Source organism: Molothrus ater, chromosome 18 (assembly GCF_012460135.2).
Source record: "Molothrus ater isolate BHLD 08-10-18 breed brown headed cowbird chromosome 18, BPBGC_Mater_1.1, whole genome shotgun sequence".
In the NCBI taxonomy this organism is placed as follows: domain Eukaryota; kingdom Metazoa; phylum Chordata; class Aves; order Passeriformes; family Icteridae; genus Molothrus; species Molothrus ater.
Window position 1 is genome coordinate 1567793 of NC_050495.2, and position 20425 is coordinate 1588217.

General features: G+C 45.7%; 1 protein-coding gene across 1 annotated transcript in view; it reads right to left on the reverse strand.

Annotated features, from left to right (window-relative positions):
* LOC118693081 (transmembrane protein 132B-like) overlaps positions 1-20425 on the reverse strand; it is a 221872-nt gene that overhangs the window by 8701 nt on the left and 192746 nt on the right. Inside the window, exon 6 of the mRNA XM_054516802.1 lies at positions 6415-6620. Within this exon, the coding sequence (XP_054372777.1) occupies positions 6415-6620 (206 nt within the window). The remainder of the gene's footprint in view (positions 1-6414; positions 6621-20425) is intronic.

Sequence of the window (20425 nt, forward strand, 5' to 3'; positions counted from 1 at the left end):
CAGAGAAGGCATCACAGTGATTTGTAAATGATAGGCACTGCTGTCACACCTCACAGACTTTTTTGTCTGCTTGAAGACCCAGTTTACCACCAATATTTATATTTTATATTTTTTTTCTCTTGTTCATTGCCTGGCACAAACACATGGATCCTCTTATCTCTTCCAAGTCAGGTATTAAGCAGTGGATGGTCACACTTTTACTCATTATGCCCCCATGCTGTGGATTCATTGCTCAGAAATATTTTCCTCCCTCCTGTATTTATTGAGCTGAAGCCACCTCTATATCAAGGGTGGGAAATACAGGATAAGTCTCTCATTTTTCAAAGTATTGCAGGAGGTAGTTTTGTGGTTACTGTGTCCCTTTATCTCCTCCTTTGAAATAGCAGCTATGAAAAACTATTATAAAACAGAATTGCTTTTGTTATAAATTGTTTTATGACAAAGCTGGCAGCCAGTAAGCTGAAAACATATCTAAGAAAAAACCTTGTGCTCTTCAAAATGACTGAAAGTCCCAGTGTTACAGAACCTAATCCACTGGAAATACATTTTCAATGCATCACTTGTTAGCTGAATATTTATATTCAGCCTCAAGTAAATGGTCTGTGGTGCCTTTTGGTTTAGTGTGTGTAAAACAAGTGTCTATCATTACTTGCTGAGTGAAACATCATTGAATAACAGTGGAATTGTCAGGGGGAAGGCTACTAAAATAGAATTTATATTTCCCAAAGAAATTAGTCTTAGAGAGTTTGACTAGCTGGATATTTCAGAGAAACTTTCAGTTGTTCTCTCCCTCCCAGCACTGGTGTCAGTCTGAAGTCAGCTCACAGTTGGCAAAACAGCCACAAAGAAAGTTCTAGAAGGGGAATGTTCATTGGGCTTCTGTGGTGCACATCCATCCATGCTGTAAATGAATTCATGAACTCCTTAATGTTCCCACTTTCAATTTATTCCTGTGTTCTGACCCTCTCCAGCTCAGCCAAGCCATAACCCAGCTCTGAACCATCTCAGACTCTGGCAGGACCAAGCTCAGCTCTGAGATTCTGGGATTTGACCCTCTCTTAACAATATAGGCAGTAACATTAGTGCCTGTGCAGAACTGCAGAAAAATGTGCAAAAGCTGTTCAGGTAAGGAGCACTCGTGGGATTTGGGGCAAAAGAGCACAGAACTGATGGGAACCAGCCTTGTTATGGGAAAGGAGACCCAGAGCCAGTGTGATGTGGTTGGCAGGAGATGCTCACATATCCAACACCCACCCCAGCATCATGCACACAGCTCCCTTCCTGCTCCTGTTTGTCCCTGCCCAGGGCAGGGGTTGCAACAAGATAATCTGTAAGGTTTCCTTCAACCAAACGATTCTGTGAGTCAAATGTTTTATTCAGATCCAATGGGTTGCTGTTTATTTATGTGCTTGTTTATTTCTACTTTCACCGTTTAAAACTTTGCGCTGCTGGATTGTCCAAGAGGAAATCTCTTCAAAAAAACTGGAGGGAATTCTTTGTCATATTGATAAATATGAGCTGTGGGATGACCAGAGGGGAGGACTGCTGCTCAGGGGCACAGAGGGAGCACTCCTGTCCTTATTTCCAGGACTGGCACCGTGTGGGCAGCCACTATTTACCACAACAAAACGATGATTCAAGTCCAGCCCATTCCTTGGGGTATCTTAAATGCAAAGGCTCCATTTCAGCACAAAACATTTAGAGATGTTGATATACTTCTGCTCAGAAACATGTTTTCTGTGGCAGACAAATGTGGAGCATCAGAAAAGCCTCTCCAAAGCCTGGGATGAGCAAGGCACGTTCTCTGTCAGTGCAGAGAAGAGGGAGGTGTCTGAATTTTCAGTACCAGCTTTGCAAATCTGCTTTGCCAGGTCTCAACTCAAGTTCTTTCTGGTTTTGTTTTATTTTTTAACAAAGGATATCATTTTTCCACTTTAAAACCACAAAATCAAGATTTAGGCAGTAAGTCAGTGTTTGAGATCCAGTGAATTGCACAGTTCCCTTTAAACTCCTCATTAAAGTGTTTTCAGTAAGCTTAAAATCCTTCATTAAGCAGGAAGCTCATTTTCTGCTCAAGACAAGTCCTGGTGAATATAAGCTATTGTTGCATATTGTGCTTTTTTCCCCTTGGTCATCTCTGAAAATCTCTCAGAGTCCTCCTTACCCTATTTCTTGCTGCTTGGCAAACTTGCTGGGAAGGTTTTGTGCTTTTCTGGAGCGAGCCAAGGTTGCCAGAATTACATTAAATTTACATTTCACAGAGAGAAAGGCTCTGCCAGGGAGCTGAGTTAAAGCAGCATTCTGTTCCAAGGGTGCCTGCAAGCACTGATCTAATCAGTGATCTGTCAGCTCCACATTACAGACCTTGTCTCTGAGCAGTTGAAGTGTGTCTCTTTTAATCTGCACCCTTCTCCAACCAGGCATCGCATTCTTGGGCCAGATGCTAATTTTCTGTTTAAAAAAAAAAACCCCAACCCTAAAGAAATCAGTTTTGCTGGGTTTGGATTTGAAATACTCATTACAAAGAGTCGTATATTTAAAAACATTTCCAACACCCCTAATTGAAAAAGAAATCTCTCTCAGATACAAATTACAAACCACTAGAAGCTGATTTAGTGGAAGCCACAGAAATAAGCTGCACATAACTCCACTCACAGTTCAAGAAGAAATGTAATTTGGTACTTTCACAGATCTTGAAAATACAGCCTACCTATTAACAAAAATCTCCAAGGCCTTATCTCCAAAGGACATTAAAGTCAATTAACCAAAGGAGCAAATTTACAGGGTGTTCCAGCTTTGTGCAGATGCTGTTACCCACCAGTGGGATGGTTTGAGTCCAGTGTCTCTTGATTTCACAGCTTTACTTCTGAGGGGCAGCACTCCCTGAGGGTTTAACTAAAGCAGTTTCTTTTCTCCTGCTTTTAACCCAGGCCAGCTTTCCTGCTTTTGACTCCAGAACTGGACAGGACCAAAGCAGAGCTCAATAAACTCTGCTTGAAGGGAAGCCTGTGCTGGTGGTGTTGGGAGCCTCCTGAAAACAATGTCCTATCCCAACTGCAAACATTTACTGGAATTAAATCTCCAGCTTGTTCTGTGAGCCTTTAGCCATGCAATTCCTATTAATGCAAGCTGAAGCCACTCATGCCATGTAAATATGTGTGCACAGAGCTGGTGCAGGAACCTCAAGAAGAAGGTAATTATTTTGCAGATGCATGAGGAATAGAAATAAATATTCTTGTTAGACTAGCAGAGTCTGCCTGGACCTCTTCTACACTCTAATATTTGACTTTAATTTAAATATACACCTACTGTTTGCTGAGGCTGGGGGCTTGTGCAGCCTGTGCTGACTCAGGCACCACTTTCCCTGCAGCACTCAGGAGATGATGGTGGAGCTGAATCTCACCTGCCCAGGGAGGCTCCTCCTGTCTGCAGCAGCACTCACCAGAGATCAAGTCCTCCTCCTGATAATATCACAGATTTGCCATATATTTGCAGGTGATCTGGTAAATTGTATTGCTGCTCTTACACAGGGGAGAGGAATTGGGGTTTTTTCCAGTTCCTGGTATAAAAGCAGCCTGTATTTTCCTTTCTGCTCTCTGACAAGTTCCTGCTCCTTCAGACCAGCTACAAACCAACACAGTTCAGACTGTGCAGGGGGCATTTGTAAAGTTTTGTAAAGGCCCTGCTTTCTTCACGGCTCTGTGGAAATCATTCAAGAAGTCAGAGAGGCAAACATGTCTGTAATCACACGTGTTTTACAATTACAGACATGACAGGGTTTATGGGGAGCAGCAAGACATTTTACTGGCTGGAGACCCATCCCTGGGAAGAACAGATGTGATCTGGGGCACATAAACTCTCTCAGGTCTGAAGGAGAGCAGCTGTATCAGAGGAAGAACAGCTATGCCAATGCACAAACGTTTCTTTTGCTAACAGCGCCAATAAACACGTTTAAAAGATCATTGTAAACCCAGTTCTATTTTGCCATCTGGCTCAGCCAGCCACGCTGTGGGGGGGTGGGAACGAGGCCCTGGGGCAGCCAGAGGAGATGAAAGAAACTCTGGAGGTTGCTGAAGTGTCTCTGCACAATCCCTATAAAATATTCCATCATTTCACCTGCTGTATGTTGGTGAATAACTTTATAGCAATGCTCAGCTCCTGCTGAGAACACCAGCAGTGGTGTGAGGACACCAGCCCTGCAGGACAGGAGCCAAGTGGAAAATGGTTTTGTTTGTGCTGAGGTGAGCTACGAAGAAGCCACAGTGCAATCCTGCCATGACCAGAACAGTGACATGGTTTCAGTGGATTTCTGGGCTAAGTTTAAGACTGCCTGAGCCTGTTGTCAGGGACTTTGGAAAGAACCCTTGAGTTTCCTTCAAGGACAGATATCAAAACCCTCATGCAAATTGCCAATATTGGCTCTCACATGAAGGTGAAGTTGAAACAACACAATGCTATGGCTTCACCTGCTGGGAAATGCTTGGATTTGGGGTTTTGGCAAAGATAAAAGCACTCTGCTCACTCTCAAACCTACAACTCCTGACTGCAGTCCAAATGTCTTGAGTGCTTCAGCTTATCACTTAAAAACTCATAAAAACTCCCCCATGTTTAGGATTTTGGGAAACACATGGGAGATGGAGGTATAAGCAGATTAAAAAGTAAAGAGAAAAGTCATAATAATAAAAAAGAGCCAAAATGAAAATCCACTAAATCTCAGGTAAAAACCATCCAAATCTAAAAATAAAGGAAATGTAAAAACCTTATGTGCAAAGTAAATGTCAGCGTGAGCACAACTAATGCTGGCTCTGAACTATTGATTCAGAATAGCCCTGCAAAGTTAAAAAAACCACATGAATGGTCAATGAAAGGAGAGATCATTTGTTTCCTGTTGAAACCTTTGCTGTTTACGTGGGCATGGACCATCCAGGGGGATGGCACAGGGTCCACACTTTGGAAAATGCCTGCAGGACGTGGGCCAGCAGCTCCAGTGCAATCCAAGCAGCAGCAAATGCTTTGCACCAAAACTCTGCAAAGCCTGCCAGCTTGCAAGCAGAGCAGACTCTCAGACCATTCTCTTTATTTCAGCTGGCCAAATAAATCAGGAGGAGACACCAGGGGGGAAATTTCCAGCGCTGCCTCTAATGGGTTTAACTTGAGAATGCCCACGACTGCTAAGCAGGGCTGAATGTCTGCTCCTGCAATAAACACCAGCCTAATCCTGCAGCTGTGTGCTCAGCAAAATCCCACTGCTTTCAGCAGGATCTGTGCCTCAGGGCCGGGACAGCAGAGGCAGGAGAGGGAAGTTCAGTGAAGATTTAAACAGTCAGCTTAAATCCATTCATTCCTCACCCAGCACAGCTCTTCCTGCCTTTGTCACTGAAGCAAACACTGCAACTTCTCTTGTGCCAGATTCTCATCACCTCTTCTGTCATAGCCAGAAAAATGCCCACATAATCGAGAGGTCAGTCTTTGCCCTTCTCTGGAGCTCCTGATCTGACCACCCTGCAAATCATGTGCTACTCCTACTTTTGTGCCCTTATGAAGTGTTGGGTAGTTCTCTCCACTGCTGTCTGGGCTCTTCAGGCTCCTCAGTAGCTGAGGTGTTCTCCTGGGCACTGGAGGGCTTTAGCTGGAGCTGCCACAGTGTTTAGCACTCCTCTTGCTGCTGCCAGCAAGGCTTTTTCACTGGGTTATAAATCTGAGCTGGTGGCACGCCTTTTCCCCACTAATACTTTTCAATTTCACCTGAAATCCACCAACACAGCAGCGTTCCTGGAAGTTCTTCATCTTGCAAATGATGGTTATTACAGAACAGGCATTTCCAGTAGGGAATGATGGGATCAGAGCTCAAAATCCCCACTGTCTCTGCCCTCCATTTTCCCTGTCCACTTCTTCCTGGGGGAACATGATCTTCAGTAGGAATTGTTTCTTACTTAATTCAGAGCTGCTATGTCCTGCAGCAGCCAGGTCTGCACAGACTGAACAACCACCCAAAGCCATGGAATCACAGAGGCTTTGGGTTGGAAGAGACCTGGGTCACCTGGTCCAAGGCAGTGACACCTGAACCCTTCCTTGGCCCTGTTATTTGTCCCAGCAGAAGGAACTGAGGTCTGGCAGTGCTGAATGTCTCTCTCACACACACACACACACACACAGCAGGGTTGTGTTACACCTACAGGAGAGGTCCAGGTCCTTTTCCTCAGGAATGTGTGCTCCAAAGTCCTGAGATTGTGTGGGATTGATGAATGCTCCAGGCAAAGCACTGGTTTTTAAACTGCCCAGTGTTTGAGCGAGGGCTGAGGCAAGACTGCAAGGCTGACTGCATTTTTTAAATGCTCATTTTCAAATGGCTGTGCTGAAAAAGCAGAGCCCCAGGCACGTGTGAGGAGTGGGCCATGCTGAGGACAGACCCACCTTTTGTTGGAGGTGACAGGGATCCTCCAGCCCTTGATCTGGCTGAGCTCGGTGTCAGAGATCTCGATCTGCAGCGGCAGCCGCGGGACCCAGACCGTCACCTCCAGCTGCGTGGTGAAATGCTGGTAGGTGAAATTCACAATGGTGTCCACTTTGCTCTTCATCTCCTTGCCATTAACAAAGATGGAGTCACAGCTCTCAGAAACCTTAAAAAAAATAATATATATATATATAAAAAATTAGGAAATGAATAAAAGTTCCTGAGGAAGAACGAGGATGATACATGAGTGCTAAGACAACACTGCAAATCAAAGTCATGCATATTGCATTTCCAGTTCTCTAATTAGAAGCAAACAGTGATAAATGGACCCCAGGGAAAGAGTTGTGCTTTCCTCAAAGGATACTACTCAAACTACAAAAATAATTTAATGATGTTATATAACCTGTGTGAATCTTTTATATTAGGCAAATTAAACCCTTCATGAATCAAACTCCATGTGCATCAACGTTTATGTTTACAACTTGTTTAAAGAACCAGGAAAAAATGGGGCCATATGTTAGTAAGAAAAAGACTGACTCAGAACCATAAACCAGAATCTTTTCCCTTTTCCTTGAGCGCTGTAATGCTGAAAGACAAAGATCCCCTTATGGCTCATGAGCAGAAGTGCAGCAGAAGCATTATTTTTTAGAACTTCTCAGTAATTGTTTTAACAAAATGTATTCATAGTTGCTTCGTGGCATTCCATGAAATCACTGCTACAAGCAGCGTGTGGGCTGTGTACTACAACTCATCTGCCCTCTCGGCCCCAGGGATCTTCTGGCACAAAATCCAGGTCCTGAGCACAGATCTTACTGATACAAAACCATGATGCAGCAATTAATTCAATCTGCATCCTAGAAGACAGGACTCCTTTGTCAGGAAGGGGTTTCTAATATATTTATAACTCTGTGTGTGTGTGGTTTTAGCTATACAAACAGTATAGTTTTAGATACACAAACACCCAGTCATGTGTAACATTCCTGCATATTATTCATGTACAATATTCATGTTTCTATACATGTATAACATGAGTTATGTAGCTGCATGTGTACATGTATTTTATCTTTATCTGGTTTGCATTCTGCCTTGAAGAGAGAGAGGAGATCATTTCCCACAGAGTCCATGGTTTCAGTGTGGTTTTAATCTTTTAAGCCCACAGCTGATGAGATGTGGCTGTGTCCCTGGAATGCACTTTGTTCTCCTGTCAGGGCTGCTCTGTGTCACCTGTCCAAGGCTCTGGCACAGAGGGATGCTGGCTGAGCCCGTGTTTAAATTCTGGTTTCCTGGAATTACTGAGATAACTCATGTAGGCTTCAGTGGGAAATAGGCTGAGACACAGGCTGGGTTCCCTCTGCAAACCCAGCTCAAATCTTTTCAGATATTAATGGGGATTAGGGGTTACTGAGCCAAGAAAAAATCGAGAAAATCTCTGGCAGATGCTTTGTTTTGCTAAAAAAATACACAATTTTCAGATATGAAGTAAAATATCTGTCCTTCCATATTTGCCATATTCAAATCAGCTTCTCAGATCCTTTTCAATGTACTGAAATTACAATTGCTCATTTACAGAGGGGCTGAGCCGGGTGATGAGGGATGGGGCAAAGGAAACACAGTCCCTCTTCTGGAGAGAATATTCCTCCACATAAATGCTAAATGAACACAAGAATATAAAAATAATAAATCCAGATAATCTGATAAAGAGCTTAAAATGGACTTCAGGCTCAGGAGTACCACAAATGAGATGGAGCATACTTGGAATCTTTTTTCCCCTCCCTCATAATGTGTCACAAGTGTCTCTGGAAAGTTTAAGCACATTAAGCAAGCCCATTAATTGAATGAGCAGTTGAGATTCTAAACCATAAAGCTTACATCGAGGGAGTTATGTGAGAATTAATACAAGACAGAAATAATTAAGAAAACTCAAAGAGGGAGGGATAAACATCAAGGCCGGATCAGGGGAATAACTAATATCTGACAAGACAGCAGCTAATTTTTCAGATTCTCTTCTTGCTGCACCAAATGTTCTTGTCAGCAGGCAAGAAAGGTGCTAAATTAGGGAACTGAAAATGGACATTAATTGTAGCTATAAAAATATCAGTCTAGGTGTTGGAATACTGGATGCTGAGAATTTTAAACTTTCTGTGCTGAAAGGCACAGACCCCCAAGAGAACACTGCACTTGACCTGAGGCCAGGGAGAAGCTTCCAAAATGGAATGATAGCACTGGGATTGTGGGTGCGGGGTTTGACTAGAAGTGTGTAATATCACAGGGTGGAAAACTTAAGAGTTTAAGGGTTTAGAATATAACAATATATGTAGAGCAAGATGGAAGTTTTAGGGTGGAGGCTGGTCCTTCTTCTTCACCTTCTTCTCCCTTCTTCTCCACGGGAATGGGTGGTTTTGTGTAATTGGACAGAACAGTCCGCAGTGCGGGACACAAGGGATTAGTTATTGGGTTAAAAGTGAAAATAATTTAGGTGTCATCTCTTAATTGGATAGTTTAGCCTTAAAAGACCTTGTAGAGAAAGACAGTTGGCCATTTTGTAGCCTGTTAGTAGAAGGCTGTAGAACTCAGGACTTGTATGTGGATAAGAAATAATGAACATCTGCGTTTGAGCACAGAACACCGTCTGGAGTGCCTCAATCCTGACCTTGGCAGAGCAGACACAAAGCCAAGAGCCAGCAGTGAGTGGTGCCTGGTGTGGGGACACTGCTGAGGCTGGGACCTCTCTGGAGACACAGAGCTGGAAAGGAAAAACCCCAGGGAAAATAAAGAAGAAAGAAAAAATGAAGAAAAAAGAACTTGGGCATCCCTAGACGCTGGTGAAACAGTTTGGAGCAGAACGTGGATTCTGGACACCCACGAGATGGGAACTGAGGAGGAGAAACGGACGGCGAAACGTGAGGTATGATTTGCGTTCTTCAGGGTTAACCACAGACAGATAATGGGAAACATGAGATCAGAGAGAGATGCCTTAGATCTCCTACATTCAATGGGCAGGGAACATCCCACGGCTGTCCCAAGTGACCAACTAAAAGAGCTTTTACGCCGGGTGTAGGAACAGTTTCCAAACGCAGATCCAGGGGCTCTTTTCGATCCCTTTCTCTGGGACTCTGTGAATCTAAGACCATAGAATGCCGCTACGCTAGAGAACACAGCAGCAGCAAAAGCTCTTCTCGCATGTAGGGTGGTCTGTGAGGTTCCAGCCGGCAGAAGCCATGCACAGAAGCGGCACAAGAGGCTAATGAGATAATCAGCGCCCAGCCTCAGCCCGTGCGGGCCCTCCTCAGCCGCTCCAGCGGCGTCGGCACAGATCGCTCCCCACGGCTCCCCCAGGGACAGGGGACATGCCAGCCCTGCGAGGCGCTCCCCACAGCCGGGGGAACCCCCGAGTTACCGGGGAGCAGCCCGAGAGCGGGCGGGCCCGTCCCCGGTGCGCGGCCGCCTGGAACCGCGGAAAGCGCGCAGGGTCCGCAAGCCGCGCAGGCAGCGACCGCACAGCCACCGCAAGCAGCGCAAACCGCGGCTCCCTTCTGCCCGGAGGGAGCGGAGCGGGACCCGCGGCGGTTTTTAAGTAACAAACGTGGCTTTAGCTTCAGGCAGTGCGCAGGGCCCGGCGGGGACGGGCCAGGGGCACACGGAGGTGGCGGGAGGACAGGGGTCCCTCGGGACGGGCAGATGGAATCTCGGACCGGGGGTGGCAAGCACAGAGCCAGAGATCACAAACAGCGCTTCTTTACTGCCCACAGAGCCAGAGATCACAAACAGCGCTTCTTTACTGCCCATAGGTGCGGCGCCGCGTGTCCCTTCCCCGCCCGCTCGCTCCCAAACCCAAGCTCGGAGCCACCTCTCCCGAGCCATTCCGGCACCGCCCGTGGCCCCGCCTCCCGGCCTGTCAATCACTCATTAGTGCAGCTCAGAGGCTGCGCACGGAACGTGCCCTTCCCATATAATGGCGGCGTCCTGCTCACCTATTCCCTACAGAAAAATGGCGGCGCCCTGTGCACTTCCGTAATTTGTATACGTACTTCCGCTAACGCCATTTTGTGACCAACAAGACGTTAAACCTCCTGCTGCAGCGCCACCTCTGGCCAAGTCTATTATTGCACCCTCCCATTCTAATAGTATACAGCAACAAATGCAACCAGCAATTCCTCATACAGAGGGGTGTTATGGATACACATTATAATAGTGGCTTTTCGCAAATATTAAAATGGATTTTATATCTATCATGTTAAAGTAACTGTGTTATAAAGATATAGTTTGCATTTCTACTGTTAATTAAGCTTAGACATAGTAGTGAAATAGTATATATATATATAATATATAATATATACTATAATATATACTATATAGTATATATTATATTATATATATTATATATAATATATACTATACATATAATAATATATAAAATATATAATATATATTATATACTATCTATTATATAATAATATATAACAGATAATATATATATTATATATACTATTAGTATTATAGTATACTATATATACTATAACACATATAAGTATGTGTTATAGATACATATTATAATATTGGCTTTTCACAAATATGAAAATGGATTTTTTATGTGTGATGTTAAAGTAACTTTGTCATAAATATATGGTTTTTATTTCTAAATGCCCAGTGAACCATATGGTTCAGAGCTCAGGATTCACTCAGGTGTATCTCCCAGAAAATAACCCAGCCTGGATAAGAAAACTTGAAGAGAGCCATTGTTGTTTCAGTTCTCTATCTAGAATTTGAGTTTACTCTGTTAAGTACAAGCATATCAGACAATTCAAAGGAAAATCCAGCTGAATCCCATCACAAAGCAGGATAGACTAAAGCTCACATGAGGAAGCCTCTGTTTCACTCACACATATTTCATTACTGCCCTGTTTCTTTCCCTCACCTCACTACAACTGGTGCTAAAAAGTAGACTTGGCTCATCTGAAGGAAATGAGGACCTTGTGCATGGATAGAAAATGTCCAGCACTCCTTTTTCCCTTGGGACCCACTAGAGAGCCAGGACAAAGAGCTGATTCCATCCTGGAGCTGTGATTCCATGGCAGCACCACTGTTCCCTCTCACTGCTCTAGAGGGAATGGAGCACCCCTTGAGCCTTGGGGACTGCGCCCTCTGGCCAGGGCCCTGCAGCAATGTCCCCCTGCACTTTCTCTCCTTTTCAGCCCCCTCCAAACCTTCCAGCCACTCTCTGCCTGTCAGAGGTGCTGGGGATGCTGCTGGAAGGGGAACTGGTCCCAGTGCTGCCTGTTCCCATCAGAGCTGCTGGGCTTTGCCAAGGGGCAGAGCTGCCTGAGCAGGTGACTTCCACACAGAATTCCTTTGAGCTGCTGCTTCTGAGGGAACAAAGAGGGAAAAGGCTCTTAAATCTCTCCTACAAACACTACACAGTGAGAAGAATCGGCAAAAGCATAGAATGCCACCCTCTCATGTAAAATACACGGAGCAAGGCTGTTTAAAGCAGTCTGTCACCATCCATTGTCAGCTGCCTGGCAGCCCCAGCAAGTGCTGTTTGAGACAGTTTGCAGGGGAGCAGGCCAGCCACCGTGTGCTCCCACATGCAGGTCAAGAGAAAGAGAGCTTCAATTAACCTCTCAGGGCTTTGAAGCAGGTGGTTGGCTCCAATCCCCACAAGTAATTGTAAAAAAGCTCAATTTGCCCTGTACAGTCTATGACAGCCTCCTCACTTTAGGCTAATCCAGACCAGAGGAAGATAGCAGTTTGGGAGGAGTAATTGGGAAACCATTTGATGTTCAGGTCACAAAGGTTTCTGCACCCTTTGGGGGAGGAGGTAAAACAGAGGGGACGTGAACTGACAGGAAAACAACAGATGCCTGCTTGTGGCTCATCTCTGCATGCAGGGTCTGCTCCAAGCTCCTTCCTCAAGGAGCCCTCACAGGAGACAAGACAGCCACAGTCCCCTGGCTGTTTATTATTCAGGAGTTTTTTGGTCCCGCTGAAACCCTGCTGGGCACAACCATTTTCCTCCACACTCTCTAGCGTGGGAGGGGAGAGCAAGATCTGCTTCAGCAGAGACCTGGCCACAGGAACATCCATCTCCTGTCTGCAGCACCTCGGGGGGCCCAGCCCACCCCTCATCCCCAGGGTCATCCTTTTTCACCCTCAGGCAAACACTTCTCACTGATATTTACACACAGCTGTGTACCGACATGGATAATGAATTATAAAGGAGAAACTCCTACCCGAAGGAATGAACTCTAGTTAATTCAGTGCAAAGTAATGCTGTCTAAGAGGATGTGAGACCAAGCACAGTGCAAAGCTGTCCTGTGGCACTTCTCCACCTGTGAGTTTTTGACACGAACCCCACAAAGGGATGGTGCTAATTTTACAACCCATTTAAAGAAAACTGAGGCAGACACCATGTGTATCAGAATTTGGTCTAACACAGAATCTTTTCAGCTGAAAAACTCAGCCATTTGGTTATCCAGGTAATTTAAATTTGAAGTTCAGATTCACCCTTGAGAAGAGGTGCTTGCTGCCAAAAGAGCCTTCACCAGTGCTTCAGAAACACTGGATTTACAAGAGGAGGTTTTTGCTTGGGGTCAAGATCTACTTGTCTTTAAAAATACCTGATGGGTGTGCAGACTGCAGAGTTGTAACCCTGATTTTTCTCATTCATTTCTCATTCCTTGCCCGCCTGTCTCCCCTAAATAGCAAGGGGCAGAAAGATGTGCCTCATGTCTTGAGACAAAACAAAATGTATTCCCAAACCCTTTTTAGATAAGAAACAATGGTTTTGTTTAAATTCAGAATTGTGCCTGACAGCAGTCAGTCTAATAAATGCCAGGCTTCTTGTTTTGGCTGCAGCTGTGTGTTATGTCATGACATGACAATTATCCAAGCTCTCAGGATTCACCCACATTCGTGTGTTGAGTGATAAAATCAAAACTTTTCCTTAGATTTTGTTACTCTTTAAAAATTAAAACAAATCGGCCACGATTGAATGACAGTTGTGCCCAAAGGTGACCAACACCCAGTCCTGTTTGAATTCCAGCTCTGCCCAAAGGTGACCAACACCCAGTCCTGTTTGAATTCCAGCTCTGCCCAAAGGTGACCAACACCCTGTCCTGTTTGAATGACAAACACATTGTCCCATTTGAATTCCAGCTTTCCCCAAAGGTGACAAACACCTTGTCCTGTTTTTGGGTGACAAACACCCAGTCCTGTTTGGATGACAGGCACACTGTCCTGTTTGGATGACAAACAGGCTGTCCCATTTGAATTCCAGCTCTGCCCAAAGGTGACCAACACCCAGTCCTGTTTTTGGATGACAAGCACCCTGTCCTGTTTTTGGATCATAAGCACCCAGTCCTGTTTGGATGACCAACACCCTGTCCTGTTCCAGGTGTGTGTGGCAGTGCCAGTGCCCTGTGCCACCCTGTGCTGTTGTCACCTGCTGGGGCTCCTGGGGCTGATCCCTGAGGCTCTGCTCCCACCTGCACAGGTAGCACAGAGCTGTGTGAAGCTCCCAGAGCCCACCAGGACCCAGCCAGGTGAGGGGCACCGTGTGCTGAGGGGGCATGGCCCTTGCCTGGCACCTCTGTCTGTGCCCCTCACAAATCACCCTGGGTCCAAGCCCTGTAAAAGGTGCCAGGCCTCACAAAGATCTCTTTCTCTCCCAGAAGCAGGGATTTTTCCATGCAGATAATTCTCACAATAGTTCTGCCTCCCCCTGCCCCAGCTCATCTTGTGCACTGGGGTCTGCAGATATTGCCTGCAAGCAATTTGAGGCAAATGGTAGATCAAGAATATACAGAGTAAAGGATGGCAAATGACATGATGCTGGAATTTAAACTAATAAAACAAGAGGTTTTATTCCCTTTTAATCTTCCACATGTGCAGAAGAGTCTTGGAAGTGTCATTTTTGAAGCATTCTTTTCCCGTTAATTTGTTTTTATTGGCAAATCAGGTCTCCAAGTACTGTTCTCTGAAATAACTGCTGTAGTTTCAGATAGGAGTGTTGTTTTTAGGAATCCCCTGAGATATATTCTGAGCTTTCTTTCCTACTTAGAAACGATAGCCCGAGTTTAAGTCGAGTATTCCCCATCCCATGTGCTCGATACGTGTTTGTTTTTCATCTTATCACTGAATAATAATGTTCCACAGGAACAGGACACAAACTGCTGGCTCACAGCAGTCCAACAGCTACACTTACCAACAGGATTAGAAGGATTTCCCCCTCCCTACCACCAGCTTTCACTGGAGAAAAGGTAAAAAGTGAGATAGGTCAAGGTGAGCCTGAAGCGGTTCCAATGCTCCTCATCCTAAGCAGTCTTTAATTGCAACATCCACCAGGAATTAAACCCAGGCTGGTCACATCATCTGCCAGCAGGAACAGGGCTGTCTTTGGGTTGGTTCTTTTCAGATACATCTGCTCTTTTTTTAATTACCCAAAGGCTTGATCTTAAAACTGCTGAAGTCAATCCAAACAAATCAAATGGAGGATGATCCAGTACCAGAGTTTCAGTGGTTAGCAGCCATTTCCAAAACTACACAACCAAACCCATTGGGAAGTCCAGGCTATTTTGAAATTATCCTTTTGTAATAGTCTTTCTTCCCAGTTTTATTGTTCTAAAGGAGTAAAGCAGGAGATCCAAAACTCATATCTGGACTTGTAGTGTCTCTAATGAGAGACAGAAGCACGGCCTAGCAACTGCTTGGAGTTGGAGGAGCACAGAGGCTGCCACAGACCCAGTTTAAAGCCCCCAAAATAATCCCTAGTGAGCTGCAAGAACATCACAGCACAGCCAGGAGCACCATCCCTGTGCCTGCCAGGCAGGGCTGTCCTAAGAGCACTTCTGGCAGGGTAAAAGTGCAGCCTGTGATTTACACCCAGCCTGACTGGAACAACCAGGAGGTAGCAGCAAGGATGAAAGGAAAATCCTTCATCCAGGAAAGCACAGATCTGGAAAAGCAGATAATTTACTGGAGTGCTGTGTGTTCAAGAGACCAGGAAACTTCAAGCAAGGGGTTTGTGGAGGGGGAGCAGCAGTTCCACAGAGCTGGTGTGGACACCAAGGGAGCAGCAGCGGGACCACAGAGCGGCTGAACCCTCGTGCTGCAGTGAAAGAAGGCTCTGCTCATTTTCTCTGGGGATCAGTGTTTAACACTGCTGAGGAACAGAAGCAGGAAATTGAGGGAGGAGGGAGATGAGCCCAGGTATAGCCTGTGATGATGTGAATGGGTGTTTGAAGTTTTAAGAGTGGTTTTAGCATTTAACCCCCATTGAAACGCACTGAACTAGAGGGAAGGACAGCGTGGCAGACATTAACATTTGGGTTTAACAATACAGACAATTGCTGAGCCTTAGAGAAGGTGCACTGATCCATGAATGCACGATGAGAGTTTAAAAACCTGCTCAACGGAACGGAGTGTGCACTATTCAAAAACTGTTGATCTGTGCAAAATTATTAAATAACACTTGAGATGTGCCAGGATTGCAGTCCCAGGTGCAGAGCAGCTGCTCCCCTTCTCTCCCCAGCACGGTGCAGGGGCGTTCCTGCTGGAGAGGAGAAGTTTGGCAGGGGCACAGCTCCAGAGGGGAAGGTGGGTGAGCACTCACACTGCAGCCTGCTGCTGAATTCCAGCTCAGCAGCAACCCCTGAGCACCCACAGCACACAGCAAGGGCAGCTGCTCCACTTGCCTCCTGATTGATTATGGAGAGGGAATACTGAAAGCGAATGGGGAGCAGCTAAAGCAGTACATGGGGGCTGCCAAAATGTTCTCTGCTTCACGAAATGAGATCCTCTACCCATCGGCTGAGATTTTAATTAACAAAAATCAAGTTGAGGAATTCTACTGGAATGAAAAATTCCTGTTTCTGCTTTCTCATCACCGTGTGCAGACTGAGAAAGAGAGATTATCTGCACTAGGTGAGCTCCATGGCCATGTTAAGATGAAGAGAAGAGAGGAGAAGAGAGGAGAAGAGAGGAGAAGAGAGGAGAAGAGAGGAGAAGAGAAGAGAAGAGAAGAGAAGAGAAGAGAAGAGAAGAGAAGAGAAGAGAAGAGAAGAGAAGAGAAGAGAAGAGAAGAGAAGAGAAGAGAAGAGAAGAGAAGAGAAGAGAAGAGAAGAGAAGAGAAGAGAAGAATGACTTTGCTCATGGTACCTGGGATAGGCAGTGGTTGGTCCCCCAGGAATGTCACCTGCCCTGCAGGAAAAGAAATGCTGCTCAATAGCAAGAGCCAAATGCTAGAGGTGGCTGTGTTGGTGTTCCTGAATATCCAGAACCAAATGCTAGAGGTGGCTGTGTTGGTGCTCATTAATACCCAGAGCCAAATGCTAGAGGTGGCTGTGTTGGTGCTCGTTAATACCCAGAGCCAAATGCTAGAGGTGGCTGTGTTGGTGCTGGTTAATACCCAGAGCCAAATGCTAGAGGTGGCTGTGTTGGTGCTGGTTAATACCCAGAGCCAAATGCTAGAGGTGGCTGTGTTGGTGCTCATTAATACCCAGAGCCAAATGCTAGAGGTGGCTGTGTTGGTGCTGCTCTGAGCACAGCACAGCTGCAGGGGGTGGGGAACCAGAGGGACTCTGCTGAGATGTGTGAAAGAGAACGGGATGGCAGGGACACAGCCTGCCTCTGAAAATTTGATCCAGCCCTTGTTGAAGCAAGTGAGAGACTTTCTCCTGCTTTACTGGCCCCAGACCAGGAGTTTTCAGGGCTGTGAGGACTTCGCTGTCTATTGTAGTGCAGTGACAGCCAACTGTGACACAAGCTTGGAACAAAGACTTGCAGGCAGTGTGGTTCTGGAGGCTCAAGCTCTCTGCTGTGTCACACTTCAAGTTGTTTGGACCAACTGCAATTATCCCTTGATGGAGCAGCAGTTCCACTGCCAGGATGCAGCAGAGCAGGTGCACATGAAGCAAGTTCAAGCTGATTTCAGTCTCAGCACAGTTTGTGTTTAGGGAAAGCTTCAGGAATACTTTTTTCTTCCCATTCAATCACTACTTTTGTTGGTAATGAGAACACATGGAGCAGAGCTTAGAGCAGGATCTCCTTTCTTCCTTATCCACTTGTGATCAAAATCCTGTCAGTCCCACTCTTGCTCTGTGAGTTTCTGTTTCTTTGGAGCAGTCTCACATGCAAGCCAGCCTGGTTCCTGCTGGTCTTGTCAGCATCCTTCCATCCAGGCTGCTCATCTCCACCAGACATCTCCATTCCCAGCACTGGGACAAAGGATCTCTCACCAGCACCAAGCCCAAGCACACGCTCTCGTCTGAGGTGGATTTGCTCAAATATTTGATCCTTCCACTTGTGCAGATAAGGCATTACCAGCACTCGTTAGTTTATGTAAACATCCACATTTTTCATATTCATCAGCTGCTATCCCAGAAGGGCTCAAGAGCTGTTTCTGTGCTGAAACCCCAGCAGATGGTACCAGCTCCTTCTTGCACCCATCTAATTGCAAACACGGAACCTGCTCTGTAAAAGCTGTTAATTAGGTGAAAATAACACATATGTTTGAGCTGTAAGCTAAGGTGGGTTTTCTCCCCCCTCTCTGTTTTCCCCCAACTGAATTGCCCACACAAATGGGGTTATAAACTGACAGAATAATTTGCAGATGGGCGAGAGAAGTAAGAGGGGAAAATACTCAGGCAGCATCAGATGTAACGTTCCTTGCAGAATAATGGGCTTTAAAAGTCATTTTCTGTGCACTAAGTAAACTAAATGTTCATGATTCATGGCTCTAATCCCTGTGACTGAAATTTAAGATCTAAGGCTCCATGAAATTAAAGAAAAAGAAACAATTACATGCATATTCATTCAATTTCATGTACTGCGTATCCTCCAAGTTTTCAAAAATATTTTAACAGGGGGAAACAGAAGTTTCTAAAGACTGTGTTTGAGAAAACCCAGCAGATGAGCTCTAACTGCTGAAGCCAAGCACCCTTCTGTGCCTGCTGGCTCCTCAGCATTCCTGGGGAATGCAAATACTCCATAGGTGAGACAACACAGGGTGCACAAAACTCAGGGCACCGAGTGAGCAGAGCCCTCGTGCAGGACAGCTCAGCCTTGCCCAGCTGCAGAGGAGCACAGGGGAGCAGAGCAGGTGCCCATCAATGCCTGAGCTGCTCCTGCAGGAACCCTCAGCAGGCCTGAAGTTTGAGCTTTCATCTTTTCCAGATTCTGTACTGTGTTAATGTGCATTTCTGAACTCCATATAAAGTGTCAGCAGCTCTCCTCACAGCTCAGTCCACAGAACAATCCTTTTCCTCCTCTCCTCAGTCCCACAGAACAATCCTTTTCTTCATCTCCTCAGTCCCACAGAACAATCCTTTTCCTCCTCTCCTCAGTCCCTCAGAACAATCCTTTTCCTCTCCTCAGTCCCACAGAACAATCCTTTTCCTCTGCTCAGTCCCTCAGAACAATCCTTTTCCTCTCCTCAGGCACACAGAACAATCCTTTCCTCTCCTCAGGCACACAGAACAATCCTTTTCCAGCCCCAGAACCAAGGACACCACTGCAGCCCCAGCCCCAAAAAGTGCAATCAACAGGGAATGGAGGGGAGCAACCTGGGAGGATGAGACTGCACAACCTGGAGCTGGAATTGGACAATGAACCCAATATGGAAATGGACCAAAACTCATAAAAGTGTGAAAACTCAAGACAATGCTGTCCAGCTTGGGTGTAGCCCTGGCTGGGCTCTTGCACTGCCCAAGGTGCATCCTTTGAAGGCCTTTTAATAAATCCCTGCTTTATTAATTTAACTCTGCCCAGCCTCTGCTCCAGGGAGCCTCTCAAGGTGTCCCTCAAGGAGAAGGAGCCCCAGGTGCTGCTCCTCCTGCCATGGGACAGACAATCCCTTCCCCAGGGCTGCCATGGGAGTGTGGCAACAACAACAACAACACTGCAAAGCCCCCAAGAGCAGACAGAAAGGCTCTAAAGCTTGGGAGCTTAACAGCATTAAGAGCAATGTCTTAAGTCATGAATATTTGCCACACTAATCTAGCCTTTAATCTTCTCCCAGTAACACAAGGATACACCATCATTATCCCAAAGGATCAACAGAAAACCAGAAAAAATCCCCAGAAAGCTCTTGGATACACAACAGCACACGTTTGTTTTGTACAGATAACTCTGGTCCTGTGCTTAGGCAGTGCTGCATCGACATTCATAAGTCTTCCCAGTTAGTTTTTAGTCTCTGAGCCACAAATAATTCATTAATTAGTGAAAAAGGGACTTTAGGACAGACAACACAGGCAAGAAAAGCAGCCCTTAAACTGCATTTATTCAGCCAAGTGCTTCAATAGAATTATTTGGAGAGAAGGTCAAGAGTCTTTACCTAAAAATTACTTTTCTCCTCTGGTCTTCTGAGACTGGACTATAGTGGACTGCCTTGTTCATCTAATCCAGGAGGACACAGAGGATCAGCATTAGGAGAGGCTCCCTGGCCAGGAAAGTGCTCTGGAATTTCCCTCTGGACTGTGCCAGGCCTGATCTGTGCTCCATGGACAGCACTCACAGGGAATATTCCTCAGGGAAACACAGGGAGCTCCCCTGGACCAGAGACTGGAAAGGAAAAGTCCCTGTGTAACAAAAATATGGAAAATCTGCTGCTCACACCAGCAGCTGCCTCTGTGTTGTGCACCTGGAGCAGGAGAGGAGTGAATTGTCCCTCTGTGCAGGAAGGAGCAGAGAATGGAACAGAACAAATCCTGCAGGGGCTGTTCAGGGAGAAAGCTCAGGGTGACCCCTGCTCTGCCCTCTCTGCTCTTCCGCTTCCATTGTGCCAGGAAATCCAGACTCCAACGAGGGTGAAAGCAGCACATCCCAACCTCTGCAGAGCAGAATATCTTAATAATTACAAACAATTATTTATAATTACGTATATTTATAATTACAAAAGTAATTATACTGAGGTAATTACAAATGCCTGGTGCAACTGTAATAGGGATGTTTGGCTGCTGCAGTGCTACAGTGAAT